This window comes from Felis catus, chromosome B1 (assembly GCF_018350175.1).
Source record: "Felis catus isolate Fca126 chromosome B1, F.catus_Fca126_mat1.0, whole genome shotgun sequence".
NCBI classification, from domain to species: domain Eukaryota; kingdom Metazoa; phylum Chordata; class Mammalia; order Carnivora; family Felidae; genus Felis; species Felis catus.
In genome coordinates this window covers 35,439,037-35,452,569 of record NC_058371.1, presented here as the reverse complement: position 1 = coordinate 35,452,569, position 13,533 = coordinate 35,439,037, and the positions used below count along the sequence as shown (strand labels likewise).

Sequence of the window (13,533 nt, the reverse complement as noted above, 5' to 3'; positions counted from 1 at the left end):
GGAGGCAGGTCCTGGAGCCCCGGGCGGGCTCTCCCCAGAGTCGGGCAGACGGCGGCAGCGGCGGCAGCGGGAGCGGCGGTGTCTCCACACCTTCCCTCCTTCCCCTCCCTTCCCTACCGGGCCTGGCCTCTCAGCCCGACGAGTGAGAGCGAGCCAGGTGAGCGGGAGCCAGGTGAGCGCGCCCACCTGCGCACCGTCCGCACGGCCGACGAGCTTCCCGGCTCCGGGGACCTCGCAGCTCCGCGCGCCGCGTCCCCTCTGCGCAGCTCTCAGCGCCTCGGCTCTTTCCTCCGCCCACGGCCTGCAGCCTCCCTGGAGGCTGGTGCGCCCCGCGTGCTGAGCTTTCCTGGTCCCGGGCGCTCCTCCTCCAGCCCCCGGCCCGTGGGTACTTTGGCCTCGGAGCACAGAAGGTGCCAGAACTGGGAGAGCCGGGCCGACGGGCTGGGCACCTCCCCGGGGCCCCGGGCGCGGAGTCCACAGGCAGGCTCAAAGGTCTGAGACTCCAAAGCGTCTATGAACAGCCAGCGCCAACCTAGGGACCTAGGCAGGGACAGGGGCTAGTCCGGAGCAAAAGGGGAAGCCAAGAACCGGGGAGAGGGCAGACAGCTCCTCTTGCTTGGGCGTCCTCTGCCCAGGTTCCTAAACACGGGAAGTGGCCCTAGTGTCTTTGATGTTGATTGGCAGCACTTGCAGTCACTGGGCCTCCCCAGGGGCAGCCCCAGGGTGGGTGCTGGGCAGGGTGGTGGCCCAGGCTGGCATTGCAGCTTCCTGCCTGGGTTGGCTCCCAGCTCCATAACTAGAGGCTCAGGAAATCCTACAAGGGCTTGGTGTGCAAGGACACTCCCTTGCCCAGCGGAGGGGGCAGTGGATGGGAGGCCTGTGGCCCCAGCTAGCAGGCAGCATCAATCAGCTCAACCTGCTGGCCACTGCCAGGGGGTGGGTGTGCCCAACTTGGCAGATGAGCCCGTCCTCCTGGCCGGGGCTGTTCAGAGGGCAGCAGGCCCCTGGAGGAGGTGGGAAGCCCAGTCTTGCCTATCTGGACCACATCACCAGGGGCCAGGCAGGCAGCCAGGAGGCCCCTCTGAAGACCTTGGCCCAGTCCCCATCCAGCCAACTACTTGAAGAGTCTGTGGTGGCATCACCCCCTTGTTTGCTATCACTCCTTTTCCCAGAGTGCTGCCCTCCCCCAGAGTGGGGAGGAAGTACCTTGTGCAGTCAGTTTTGGGGACCGGAAGCCACCACTGGTGGGACTTAACCTTGTGGTGGGGGAGGGGGAGAGGCAGGAAACCATGACATCTCCTACCACCTGCTAGCCCCTGCCGCCTGTTCTCCGGCAAAAGGCCCTGTGAGGCACCCTAACAGCCTGCCTTTGGGGAGTTGCTTTGCTGAAGATGGTGGCGGTGAAGGGGGAACTCAGAGTCACGGCTTCCCAGGGCGGGGGGAAGTGAAACTGGGGGGGGGGGGGAGGGAGTTAGTCACTTCCTCTACCCTCCCCTTCACCCGCCCAGCCCCTGACTGGCTGCTCCCTGGACCTGTCATCCCCTCTCTTTTACCTCTTCCATCACCTTACAGTGTCTCCATCCCTTCTTCCTCAGATATGGCCCTAACAGTGGATGTGGTGGGGCCAGGGCCCTGGGGCTTCCGGATCACTGGGGGCAGGGATTTCCACACGCCTATCATGGTGACCAAGGTAAGGGCTAATTCCAGGAGCTAAGGCAGTACCCCCAGAGTTTGGGTCTACCCTGTCTACCTGGTCCCCACAGGCGCCTTTCTTTTTTAATTCTGGAGCCAGAAGGCCTGCTTCTGGGAGTGTTAGCCTGGGGAGGACCAGGCTCCTGGGCCCTGTTGCCGTGGGGATGTGGTGACCACTTCAGGAGCAGACTACTAGGGAGTGAAAGGGAGCTGGTCCAAGTACAGGGCCTGCTCTTTTCTCCTTGCTCACCAACCCCATACCTGCTGGCAGCCATTTTGGGAGGTTACGAGAACAGGAGCCCCAAGTTCTTGGCAGTTTCCTCTTGACCCAGGCCCAGGCCAGGGAGCATTCATGCAGAAGGTCTGTGTGCAGGCAGCCACCTGCATGGTGTGATTTGCACGGGCAGGGCTCTCTATCCAAAAGTATTTCCAAGCACAGTCCCTGAAACTCTGCCATTTCTTCTGGAGGCCCCTGTTAGAGTGTCAGTACTGGGGTGGGGGGTGGGGTTCCACTCCAGCTTTTGGAGGGGATTAGCTGATAAGCTGGGCAGACACTGCTGTGCAGAGAGACAAAGGGGGACACAGGCCAGTCTGGTTCAAACCACGTTCTGTGTTTCTTGGGCAGGACAGAGAGAAATCCCCTCTCCTCCATCCCTACATGAATGTCATCACTGTCTGAGCAGGGGTGCCTCAGACCACTTGCTTCTCATCCCCTCCAGGTAACTGAGAGGAGCAAGGCTGAGGCTGCTGACCTCCGGCCTGGAGACATTATTGTGGCCATCAACGGGGAGAGTGCTGAGGGTATGCTTCATGCTGAGGCCCAGAGCAAGATCCGCCAGAGCCCCTCACCCCTGAGGCTGCAGCTAGACCGGTAGGCCCTCCACCACTGCTGGGCCTGCCAGCATTCTCCTCCCCTCACCAGCCCGCTGCACAGTGGCTGCCCTCACCCCCTGTTCTTAGCCCCAGCCCGGCCTTCCTGGGCCCTTTTGGCTCATCTTTAGACGGTCTAGAGTGGGCTGAGGGGTGTCCCTGTACCTAGCTGGGCATGTAGCCATGGGCAGGGCAGGCTGGCATCAGCCACCTGGATGCCCGGGTTTGACTGGTTCCCAAGTGTGCAGGGCACAGGGTGTGGGCATGAAGTGGGTTGAAGAGGGGAAAGGTGTGCCTTAGGCTGGGTCTCCTGGGCCCCTGCCTCCAAGAGGGGATGGCCTTTGTTCACGTTCTGGGGAGTAGGTTGAGGAGTTTGGAGGCTCATTCCCCAAAGAACCCCTCTGTCCTTCCCCTTTGCCTCTCCAGGCTGTGTTGGTGAAGGCAGATTCCTGGGCTTGGGTTTTCAGTCCAGAAGCCTGGGTTGGGGAGGGGAACAGGTGGCTCCCTGGGGTGGGGCATCATAGTGAGTCACAGGGAAGGAATGCTGGAAGATCCCCCAGCCAGGAGAACCCTCTGGGCGGGCCTTGAACTTGAGTCAGATACCTCCTGCCTCTCTGCCCCCCCCCCCCCCACCTTCCCCACTGGGCTCTCTCTGGGCCCTGGCTCCATGCCCTCTCTTCACCTCTACCATCCCACAGTGCTGTAGAAGCTGGCCCCCATGATGTCCTGGCCCCTTTAGTGACTCCCTCATGCCACTCAGACTCATGAGTGTTTGCAGGAGTGGGACCCAGACGAGGAGGGTGGAGAGCAGTACCTCATGGCAGCTGGGAAGGGGACCAAAATCTACAAGAGACTGCAGAGTCGGGTGGGGGAGGGACAGGGAGCTGCTGACACCACCATTTCCTCTCAGGTCCCTCTTAGAGGGATCCAGTCCTGTCAGGGAGTGGGCCTGGCCGAGTCCCTCCAAGCCTCCAGCTCCATGTTGGGCAGGTCAAGACTCTCTGCCTCTTCTTTCCCTTGCCCGGCCTGCTCCTAAACCCTCCTAGTCTTCCCCACCTCAGGAAGCCCCTTGAGCACCCAGAGCTCTGTGGCAGGAGGCAGTGCTCTGGACTGGAGCCAAGGCCCAAGCTCCCTTCACTCTGATCCCACACCCCTCCCTGGGGAGGCTGAGGCTGGTGTGTGTGGTGACTGAGGTTCTTGTTGACCTCTCTAGAAGTGGCCAGACAACCAGGAACGGTATAGTGGGATTGGGACATGGCAGGCTCTTTCTCCACCCTCAGCTAGTACCAGCCCTCCAATGTCCTCCTGTTCAAGGCTCCAGTGGGAAGGGCTTTGAAGGGGGTCTCCTGGGGTTCTTCTCTTGCTGGCTGCCTTGGTGATTGGTGGAAAGCTGGGCCTGCTTGTTGCCCTGGCTCTCCAGGTCCTGCAGGAAGCGGGGCTGGCTCCACCCTTTGTTTTACGGAGAAATGTTTAGAAGGGACCATGGAGCACCTGGGTGCCTCAGTTGGTTAAGCATCTGACTCTTGATTTTGGTTCAGATCATGATGTCACAGTTGGTGAGTTCAAGCCCTACATCAGGCTCTCCACTGACAGTGTGGAGCCTGCTTGGGATTCTCTCTCTCTTCCTCTCTCTTTGACCTCCCTCATGCAGCACACGTGCTCCCTCCCTCTCTCTCTCTTCTCTCTCTCTCTCTCACTCAAGAATAAATTAATTTAAAAAAAAAAAAGAAGAAGAAGAAGGGACCAGGAATGATCCTCCCCAAGATATTCCAGCCATTAGCAGCAAAGCTGGTGGGGAATAGCCTCTGGCTGGGCAGAGGAGAGTGAGCAGTTGGCCCAGCCATTGTTGGGCTTTAGGAAACTCACTATCCTTCTCTAGGCTTCAGTTTTTCTATGGGTGAAAGATAAAGAATTATTTATGTGAAATCAGCAATCTTCCCCAAAGTTGATCTACAAGCTGATGCTGACCAGTGACAAAGTCTGTATGAAATTAAAAAAAAAAAAGGAAAGAAAGAAAGGAAGGAAGGAAGGAAGGAAGGAAGGAAGGAAGGAAGGAAGGAAAAGAAAAAGGCCTCTGGGCTGGCTCAGTCAGTGGAGCATGTGAATTTTCATCTCAGGGTCCTGAGTTTGAGCCCCACCCCACATTGAGCACAGAGATTACTTCAAAAAAAAAAAAAAAAAAAAAAAAGGGCACCGGTGTGGCTCAGTCGGTTAAGCATCTGATTCTTGATTTTGGCTCAGGTCAGGATCTCACAGTTCATGAGTCTGAGCCCCGTGTGAAGGCCCAGAATGGGGCCTCACTTCAGGCTCCAAGCTGATAGTGCCTATGGATCCTGCTTGGGATTCTCCCGCCTCTCTCTGCCCCTCCCCCGCCTGCACCCTCCCTCTCAAAATAAATAAATAAGTAAACTTTAAAAAACAGAAAAGAAAAAAAAAGACAAGAGATAATAGGAGGAGTTTTTACTAAAATTGAATTTATTGAACTTTTCGCTGAAATTCTACATACTGATGCTAAACCTTCCATTCCTTTGAGAAATGATGGTAGTTGTTAACAATAGTTGTTTGTTTTCAATTTGGCAAAGTTGAAATTTGACAGCCTGATGTCCAAATGTTTTGAACCTTGTACTAATCTTGAGAATCTTGTGGGAACAGCTGCAATCTGTGGCCCTTATCCTGTTAGTGGGGATCCAGGACCCCTGTGACTTGCCTCCCCCCCTACCCTCTCCTCAGGTCTCGGGCTGCTTCCCCCCAGCAGACCAATGGGGAAAGCTCTGTGGAAGGGCTGGCGACTCGCTTCCAGGTAGGATGGTGCCTTCTGCGGGGAACTCCAGCACCCCAAAATGAGGGGAGACCTGAGGGGCAGGGCTGGTAGGGGACGGGTACCCCCTTCTCAGTCCTTCTCTCCACAGGGCTCCGTGAGGACGCACACTGACAGCCAGTCCTCCCTGAGGTCTTCCTGCTCCAGCCCAGTCTTTTCCAGCCCCCAGCCCGGCAGCCCGTTCTCTGCCCTGCCCCCCACCAGCCCGCAGGCCCTCCCTGGAGAGACTGTTGTCAGCCGCAGGTGAGCCCAGGGGGTGAGCACCGTGGCCACAGGGTCTGAACTGGGCCTCTCAGGCTGAGTAACTGGGTTTAGGGGAGTTTGAGGGACCCTCCTCTTCCCCGAGGCAGGCTGGGTGGGACGCCCGGCGCACACATCATCCATTTCCCCCATTTCAGTTTCCAGAGCCTGGCACATTCCCCGGGATTGGTTGCTGCTGACCGCTTTTCCTACGGGGGCCACCCCAGAAGTCGACCGGTGAGAATACCTGGTGGGGAGGATAGATCCTCCCGTCCTGGCTGGTGGCCAGTGGCACCCATTGGGCTGCAGATGGCGGGTCCCACCTGGGCAACCAGCGCCTCATCTCTTAGCAACAAGCATGCCCCTCTTCTGACCCAGAAGGCCACTGTGTCTGGTGGTAGGCCACACTTCCTGTGCCTGGGGCCCTGCCCTGCCAGTCCCAGGTGGCCTTCTACCTCTTGTACTCCCATTTGCCGCCTCCCCCCTTCTGCTAGCTTCCTCCCTTCCTGAGTGTTTCTCTTGGGCCAGGGCTGAAATAGTTTTGCTGCTGTTGTTGGGATGGTTCCCTCTGGCTCTGGCTGCATCTCTTGAACACATTCCTCCCCATTCCAAGCCCCATGCCTGCCCCCAACTCCCATCACCCCATCCCCCTTCCTCCTTGTCTGACTCAGCCCAGAGAACCACCAATGGGACTGTGGTTCTGCCTCAAGTAGCACTTGGCTTACTCTCTGTCTGCCCCTCTCCCTGCTCTTCTACCCTGGATGCCCCCCTCCCAGGTCCCACTGTGAACTAGTGACAGCCTTCCCTCCCCCTCCACCTCCCTTAGCATTTCTCCTCTCTAAGGGCAGGGGTGGTGAGGAAGTGAGGGACTGAGTCGGCCAACAGTCCTGGGCCACAGCTGCTGGGGGCAGAGTTGGTGGGGGGCATGTCCAGCCTTTGGGGTGAAAGGGATGAAGCCCAGCTGCTGGAATCCTACCTCCGGTTGATTCTGCATTCCAGAAAGCAGAGTCTTTGGAGATGGCTGGGGGAGGGAATTAGAAACTGGGGGCTCTGGAGAAGGAAGGAGTGGGCTTCACTGGGGGCTGCACAGTAGGGGCTCCCCAGTGGCCTGCTATGGGCCCACCAGGTGGCCTGCCAGGCAATGTGGGCATAGAAATGCATTCAATAAGATCCCCGGCTTTGAAGAATTTAAAATGCAGTTGGGGAGATAAGACAAACATGTAAAGCAGTTTTGGAACAATTAAGTACTAAACAGTGTGGTCTTAATTATAAAAGCAGGAGGCATTCTGGGAGGGGAGAGATGAATGTGGGCTGGGTGGCCCGAGAAGGCTTTGTCAGGAATTTTGCTGGACGTCAGAGGTAGGACCGGGTAGGGTTTAGATTAGAGAATGATAAGCCAGGGAGACGGGAAAGCAGTGTGTAAGCAAGACCTGGCGTGTTTGGGCCCGGTGAGGGGGGGGGGGGGCTTCTCTGGGAGATCTTTGGGCTGAGACCAGTTGGGAATGTGCTTGGCCCAGGGCGTGGCTGGAGAGGGCCCATCCATCTTGGCCTTCTTCCTTGTGGTGTCCCAAACTTGGGCAAAGGGGAGATGCTGGTGGTACAGGGAGTGTCTCCCAAAGCAGCAGCAACACCTTGGAACCTGTTAGAAATGCCAATTTCCAGGCCTCGGCCTGGACTTACTGAATCAGAGGCAGGGGTGGGGTGTGGACAGGGGACCAGTCTGTGTTTTAAGGAGCCTTCAGGGATCTGATGCATCCAAAGATTTGAGGACCACCCATGTGGTGTAAGCAGGAGCCCTGGGCCGGGTGGCAGGGAGACTTGGGCTAGTCCCACCTCTACCATCTAACCTTGGATAAGCAGTCCCCATGCACCAGGTTCCCTTCTTTGGCCCCAAGGACCGTGATCATTCCTTCAACAAATTTTTATTGAGCAGTTGCTTTGTGTCAGGCACCCTTCCCAGGCTCTGGGGATGCGTTGGTGGATAAACAGATATTCCTAATCCAATGAAGTTTGCATTCTGGTCTGCCAGTGAGGCTGTGGTCAGATGGTGTGGGAGTGTCGGGGTCCCACACTTCCCTCGTGGGAGTCACTGTGTACTTTTAGCACCTTAAAGATTCTAAGAAGTCCCGTGATAAATAGATTTAATTTTATTAGTTGTCTAAACTTGTTTAACTATAGAATTTCTCCTGGAATCCCCCCGCCCCAACCTGCCACTCACTTATTAACATCCCTGTGTTCCCCAGAACACATGTTGAAGGGTGTTGGCCACAGATGAGCTCTTGTTGGGCAGGTGGACAGCTTTGTTGGGCTTGGAGATGAAAGGTTCCTTTTGTGAAGGCAGGTATCCCTGGCTGACTAGGATGGAGGGAGGGAAGAACTTTCTCCAGTAAGGGAGCTGGGCTCCTCTCTCTCAGGGCACAGTGGTCTGGAAGGAGGAAGGGGGTTAGAGGTGAGTGTAGATGAGGTGTCTGCCGTGGCCATGATTTTGCTGCTGGCTTTCGAGCTGGCTGAGGCTGCGCTCAGTCCAAGGCACAGGACACCACCAGCCTCCATAGTACCCTTCTGGAAACTGGAAGTTGCCACCTCTGGGTAGGTACACGCCTTGCTGAGCAGATGTGAAGACAGCACCCCCCTGGCTGGCATGAGAACTTGGCTTACAAAGGGAGCCTGGGCGGATTTCTCCCTGCGAGCCGCTGCCCCTGTGCAGGGCACATGCTGGCTCAGGACAGCGAGATGGGATGTCGTTCTTAAGTAACTGGTGCTGACTGTCCTTCCTGAGGAAATTATCTTACCGTCTGTCAGTTGACCGCAGGCCACCAAGTGTAGGAGGAATGTAGACTGGGGGAAGACGGCTGGGGGAGTGAGGGTCTGGGGCTTTCTTCTCAAAACTCTGCAGTTTCTGTTTTTAGCTTTAAAATCCATGCAGTTTTACCATTTGACCCCATAACTTGTCCTTGATTTTGAATTTTAAAATGGAAGAAAGTTGGCTTTCCAGGGAAATGTGCCTTCAGCTAGTGCACGGTGGCCTGTCTTTTTGTCTCTGGGGTCCCCCTTTCCGTGGAGGATGGCTGTGGAGAGGGGGCAGGGTAGTAGGGGAGGGTGCAGAGGTACATGCCAGAAAGCAGAGCAACAATGAGGTTGAAGGCAAGATTTCCAGGTGGACGGCAAGTGAAAAGAGCCCAAGATGGATAACACACACCTGGGGAGGGGGAGCTGCTGCTGGGGTGTGGGTCCAGAATGGGCCTGGCCCCCAAGGCTCCATGGGGCAGAATTAGACCTCCAGGGCAGCGAGAAGAGGCTGGTCAGCCCAGACCCCGGGGCCCTCTTAGGAGAGGAAGTGTGTGTAGGAGAGAGGTCCCTTGTGCTGCCCCATCCCTGACTCCAAGACGGGTCCTTGGGCCCTTCACTCCATCCCTTTGTGTTTTCTTCTCACTGCAAAAGCATCTGCTTTCTTCCTCTCTGCTTGTTCTGCCCCTTGCCCAATCTCCTTGCAGAAACTTCACACCTCCATAGTTGGGTGCTGGCCTCTCTCCCCTTCTGGGAATGAGCAGAACACTCCCTAGTGCCCCGAGGGTAGGATTTGGTGTATTGGGCCCTTGCGCCTGAGGGCCTGTTGGTCAGCAAGAGCTGGGGGCCCTCTGGTGTCGGGCCTGGGGAACAGCCGGGCTTGGCTCGGCAGCCCAGACGGGTGTGCGGGCCAAAGGCTCCAGCCACTGACTCCTCCCCTGGTGCCTCTCTGTCCCACAGGCCAGCCTCACCCGCGCCGCGGCTGGTGACTCGGCTGTGCTGGTGCTGCCGCCTTCCCCGGGTCCCCACTCCTCCAGTCCCAGACTCAGGTACCCGGTGGACTCCGGAGGGTGGGGTGGAATCCTGGAGGGCCTGGGAGGGGCAGGAGACAGATTGGCTTTCCAGAGAGGGATTTGGGCAGGGGGAGGTCCCCGGCCACTTTAAGCCCATTTGGCTTTCCTCTGAATCCTCTGAATTCCCTCAGAATGCCTTCCCCTGGACACTCTTTCCCTGCCTTCTTGCTGGTCCTCATACCCGGGAAGGAACCCTCACTCCTGGCCGCTCCTGTCCCTGCAGTGTGGACTCAGAGGGGGGAAGCCGCCTTCTGGAGGAGGATTCAGAAGTCTACAAGATGCTGCAGGAAAATCGTGAGGGGCGGGTGGCCCCCCGACAGTCCAGCTCCTTTCGGCTCTTGCAGGAGGCTCTGGAGGCTGAAGAGAGAGGTGAGCCCCTTGGGGGCTTGGGTGCAGGAAGGAGATTCCTGCAGGATACCCCTGGACCCTGACTGGACATGATACAGAACAAATATTTCCTAAGTGCTCATCATAGGAATAGGCTCCAAGGGAGTCCCTGCACTAAAGGAGCTTTCAGTCTGGTGGGTGTTGTAGGGGTGGACCCAGAGGTGCTGGCTGGGGTCAGGAAAGTGCCAAGGGGGAATGAGAAAGGTGGGTGGTGGGCCCTGTGGGGGCTGGGTCTCCAGGGTGGGCTTCGTAGAGGAAGATGGATTTGACTTGACCCTTGAAGAAAGATCAATATTTTAACAAAGGGCCTTAAGATGGTGGCAGAGAGCGCCGTGGCATGCAGTGGTTGGCAGCTGGAGGGCTTTGGTGTGGGAGCGAGAGAGAACAGCGGGGCCTGGCAGCATGGAGAGTGGTCTCAGAGGTTAAGCCCTGGCCTCACGTGCCAGGCTGAGGAGTGCCCTCACCTAGAAGGGCTGGTTAAATGATGCCAGGCAGTGCATCAGATGCTGAAGTGCATAAGAGATGTGGGCTCTTGCCAGCCATTCAGTTGTTCGCTCGACAGACATTCACTGTGCCTGTCTGATGGGCCAGTGATGTGCAGAGTGTGGAGGCTGAGGGCAGACAGACAGGCCCACCTAGCGCCTGAGGTGTGGTCAGTGCTGCAGTTGTACTGTGTGTGTTGGAGGGGCACCAGCCTAGTCCAGGGGAGAGATGAGAAAGCCTGGCCTGGGCAGTGGTTTCCGGGAGGCAGAGGATGGGACATTCAGGACTACGGGATCAGCAGCCTCGCCAGCACAGTATCTGGTGGCTGGCTCCAACTCTGACACTTAGCTCCGGGGGTGTTCACTGGGGTCAGGGTGAAACGGTTTGGAGCAGACCTTGCGCATCATGACCCGGAGGCCTTGGCAGGCCCCGGGAGAGGCCCCGGGGTGAGGGGAGTGCAGACGGTCAGTGGCTTCACCGCTGGAGTCCCGGAGCCCTTGGCTGCAAACAGGGACCGTACCCGCCCAGTAACATCTGTGCTTCATCTTCGTGTTGTTCCAAGGCTCGCATGCAACTGTGCCCATAAGAACCCTTTGAAAACTTTATAACGCTGTTGTGGCGCTGTTACTATCTATCAGCAGCATCTTTTAATCAATATCACCATGCCTGCTTGGCGGGACGTGGGAGGCACTGCGCAGACACTCCTCAGGTTGCCCCAGCTTGGGCCAACTCAGCCTCAGCCAGGGAGCTGCCATGATCAGTCCCTTCCTCCATTACCCACCCGCCTTCACCCCCAGTGTTACTTCAGGGGTCTGCATGGAAGCGCACCTTTTAGGAGTCTCCTGGGTACCGTGCTAGTGGAGTGTGAGTGAGTAAACACAGCCCGGGTGCCGCGGCCAGTGGACGAGCTCTGATGTGTCCGTCTGCTCCCACCCCTCCCAGGTGGCACACCTGCCTTCCTGCCCAGCTCGCTGAGCCCCCAGTCCTCCCTGCCCACCTCCAGGGCCCTGGCCACCCCGCCCAAGCTCCACACGTGTGAGAAGTGCAGCACCAGCATTGTGTGAGTGTCTACGGCCTGGGAGGCAGGCACACCCTGACAGGGCGGTGTGGGGCGGGGCAGGGCACGGGATGCCCCCGGGAGGAGTCAACACCAGTCAGGGACCCTGGAGGGGTGTTTCCACAGCAGACCTGTGATGGGCTATGTTGGTTATTTTAAGCCTTTTTTTTTTTTTAATTTTTTTTTTAACGTTTTTATTTTATTTTTGAGACAGAGAGAGACAGAGCATGAACGGGGGAGGGGCAGAGAGAGAGGGAGACACAGAATCGGAAGCAGGCTCCAGGCTCTGGGCCATCAGCCCAGAGCCCGACGCGGGGCTCGAACTCACGGACCGTGAGATCGTGACCTGAGCAGAAGTCGGACGCTTAACTGACTGAGTCACCCAGGCGCCCCATTTTAAGCCTTCTTAAAATGTCTTGCTGGCTTCTTCCTGCCGCATCCCCTTCTCCCTGATTTCTTCCTCCCTCCTGGGAGGAGTAAGAAACGACGCTTCTGATTTCTCTGCAATAATCTCAAGGCCTCTGGAGATCTGCCTCTAGATGCGGTGCCTCCTCCTGGAAAATTTTGCTCTTGCCCCTTCCTCACCCCCTTTGGAAAGGGATGACTTTTCCAGAGGTAGGTTCATTTTTCCTCACAGGGTGGCATTGTAATGCAGCCACATTCTCTGGAAAAGTGCTGAAAGTCCACCCGCTCCGCCATAAATTTCTTACATGCCATGATGACGGTCAGATGACTCACCTTAGGCAAATCCCTTAGCCTCTGCAGGCTTTACTGTCTCAGCTCCAGAATGGGATACTATGCATGCCTGCCGTGCAGACACAAGGGAAGTGTTGTATGTGGTGGTTCTCAAAGAGCAGCTGCACAGTCCCTGAGGACTTGTTAGAGGGACTGCTGGCCTGTACCCCAGAGTTTCCTCTTCAGGAGGTCTCTGGCCCCAGCATTTGCATTTCCAACTTGTCCTCAGGTGATGTAGTGCTATGGTCCCAGTACCTGGGACCACACCCAGAGGACCACTGCTCCATTAACAACCCAGAAAATTCAGGATGAGTTTATTTGCCTATATGTAAAGGACAAACAGCTTTAAAAAAATATTTTTTTAATGTTTATTTATTTTTGAGAGAGAGAGGAAGAGAAAGAGAGAGCGTTAGAGGGGGAGGGGCAGAGAGAGAGGGAGACACAGAATCTGAAGCAGGCTCCAGGCTCTGAGCTGTCAGCAGAGAGCCCAACATGGGGCTCAAACTCATGAACCACAAGATCATGACCTGAGCCAAAGTGGGATGCCCAACCAACTAAGCCACCCAGGTGCCCCCCTTTTTTTTAAAAATTAGAAGTCCCGGAGGTGGTGGTTGGGGGTTATTGAAGTGAGATTCCTGAAGGAAGGCTTGGGGAGTCCAGTGTCTGAGATTTGGGGATCTTTCCAGGTCCTGACTGTGGGCCTGGAACTGGCCAGGAACTAGGCTCCCCGGGAATGAGAATGGCAGCATCATGCTATCACCCTGCCTTCCCCCACCCCCCCTCTCCCCCAGGCTAATGGTTCTCCCCTCTGCATTGCCCCTGCAGGAACCAGGCTGTGCGCATCCAGGAGGGGCGGTACCGCCACCCAGGCTGCTACACCTGTGCGGACTGTGGGCTGAACCTGAAGATGCGTGGGCACTTTTGGGTCGGAGACGAGCTGTACTGCGAGAAGCATGCCCGTCAGCGCTACTCCTCGCCCCCCGCCCTCAGCTCCCACACCTGAGTACCCGGCTAGGTTCTCAACCTGCCCTAGACCGAGTAGGCACCTGTGCACCAATAGCAAGTTGGTATGGAAGGGTGGTGGTTGGTGGTGGGGCCCCTGCCTCCAGTCTGGGTGAGGCTAGAGCCTGGGACCTGTGATGGGCTATGGATGAGGACAGCCTCACCATCCCAGGCCTCTGCTAGATACTCACTTCCTCCTGTAGAACAGGCTGTGCACCAAAGTGGAGGTGGGTACTGCATTGGATATCTTTGTGCAACAGGGATTAAGCAGGTTGGGATACAGAGATAAATATGTAGAAAGAGAGGGATAGGTCAGAGGTTAAAGGTATTCACTCTGTAAAGTTTTCAGCATATGAACTCTATAAATATACATATATGGATGAAACAAA

General features: G+C 56.8%; 1 protein-coding gene across 3 annotated transcripts; it reads left to right on the top strand.

Moving 5' to 3' along the window:
* PDLIM2 (PDZ and LIM domain 2) lies at nt 1–13,533 on the top strand. Of its 3 annotated transcripts, none has more exons than XM_006930645.5 (10): nt 1–157; nt 1,596–1,690; nt 2,412–2,563; nt 5,293–5,362; nt 5,472–5,623; nt 5,779–5,857; nt 9,368–9,456; nt 9,704–9,849; nt 11,293–11,410; nt 12,968–13,533. In XM_006930645.5, exons 2-10 carry the CDS (start codon nt 1,598–1,600, stop codon nt 13,143–13,145), a joined length of 1,077 nt encoding a protein of 358 aa, XP_006930707.1. In that variant the 5' UTR covers nt 1–157; nt 1,596–1,597; the 3' UTR covers nt 13,146–13,533. The 3 variants fall into 3 exon arrangements, 2 of the variants coding, with proteins under 2 accessions (XP_006930707.1, XP_006930708.1); XR_002155758.3 differs by having other exon boundaries at nt 13–172; nt 9,612–9,849; nt 12,968–13,107; XM_006930646.5 differs by having other exon boundaries at nt 16–172.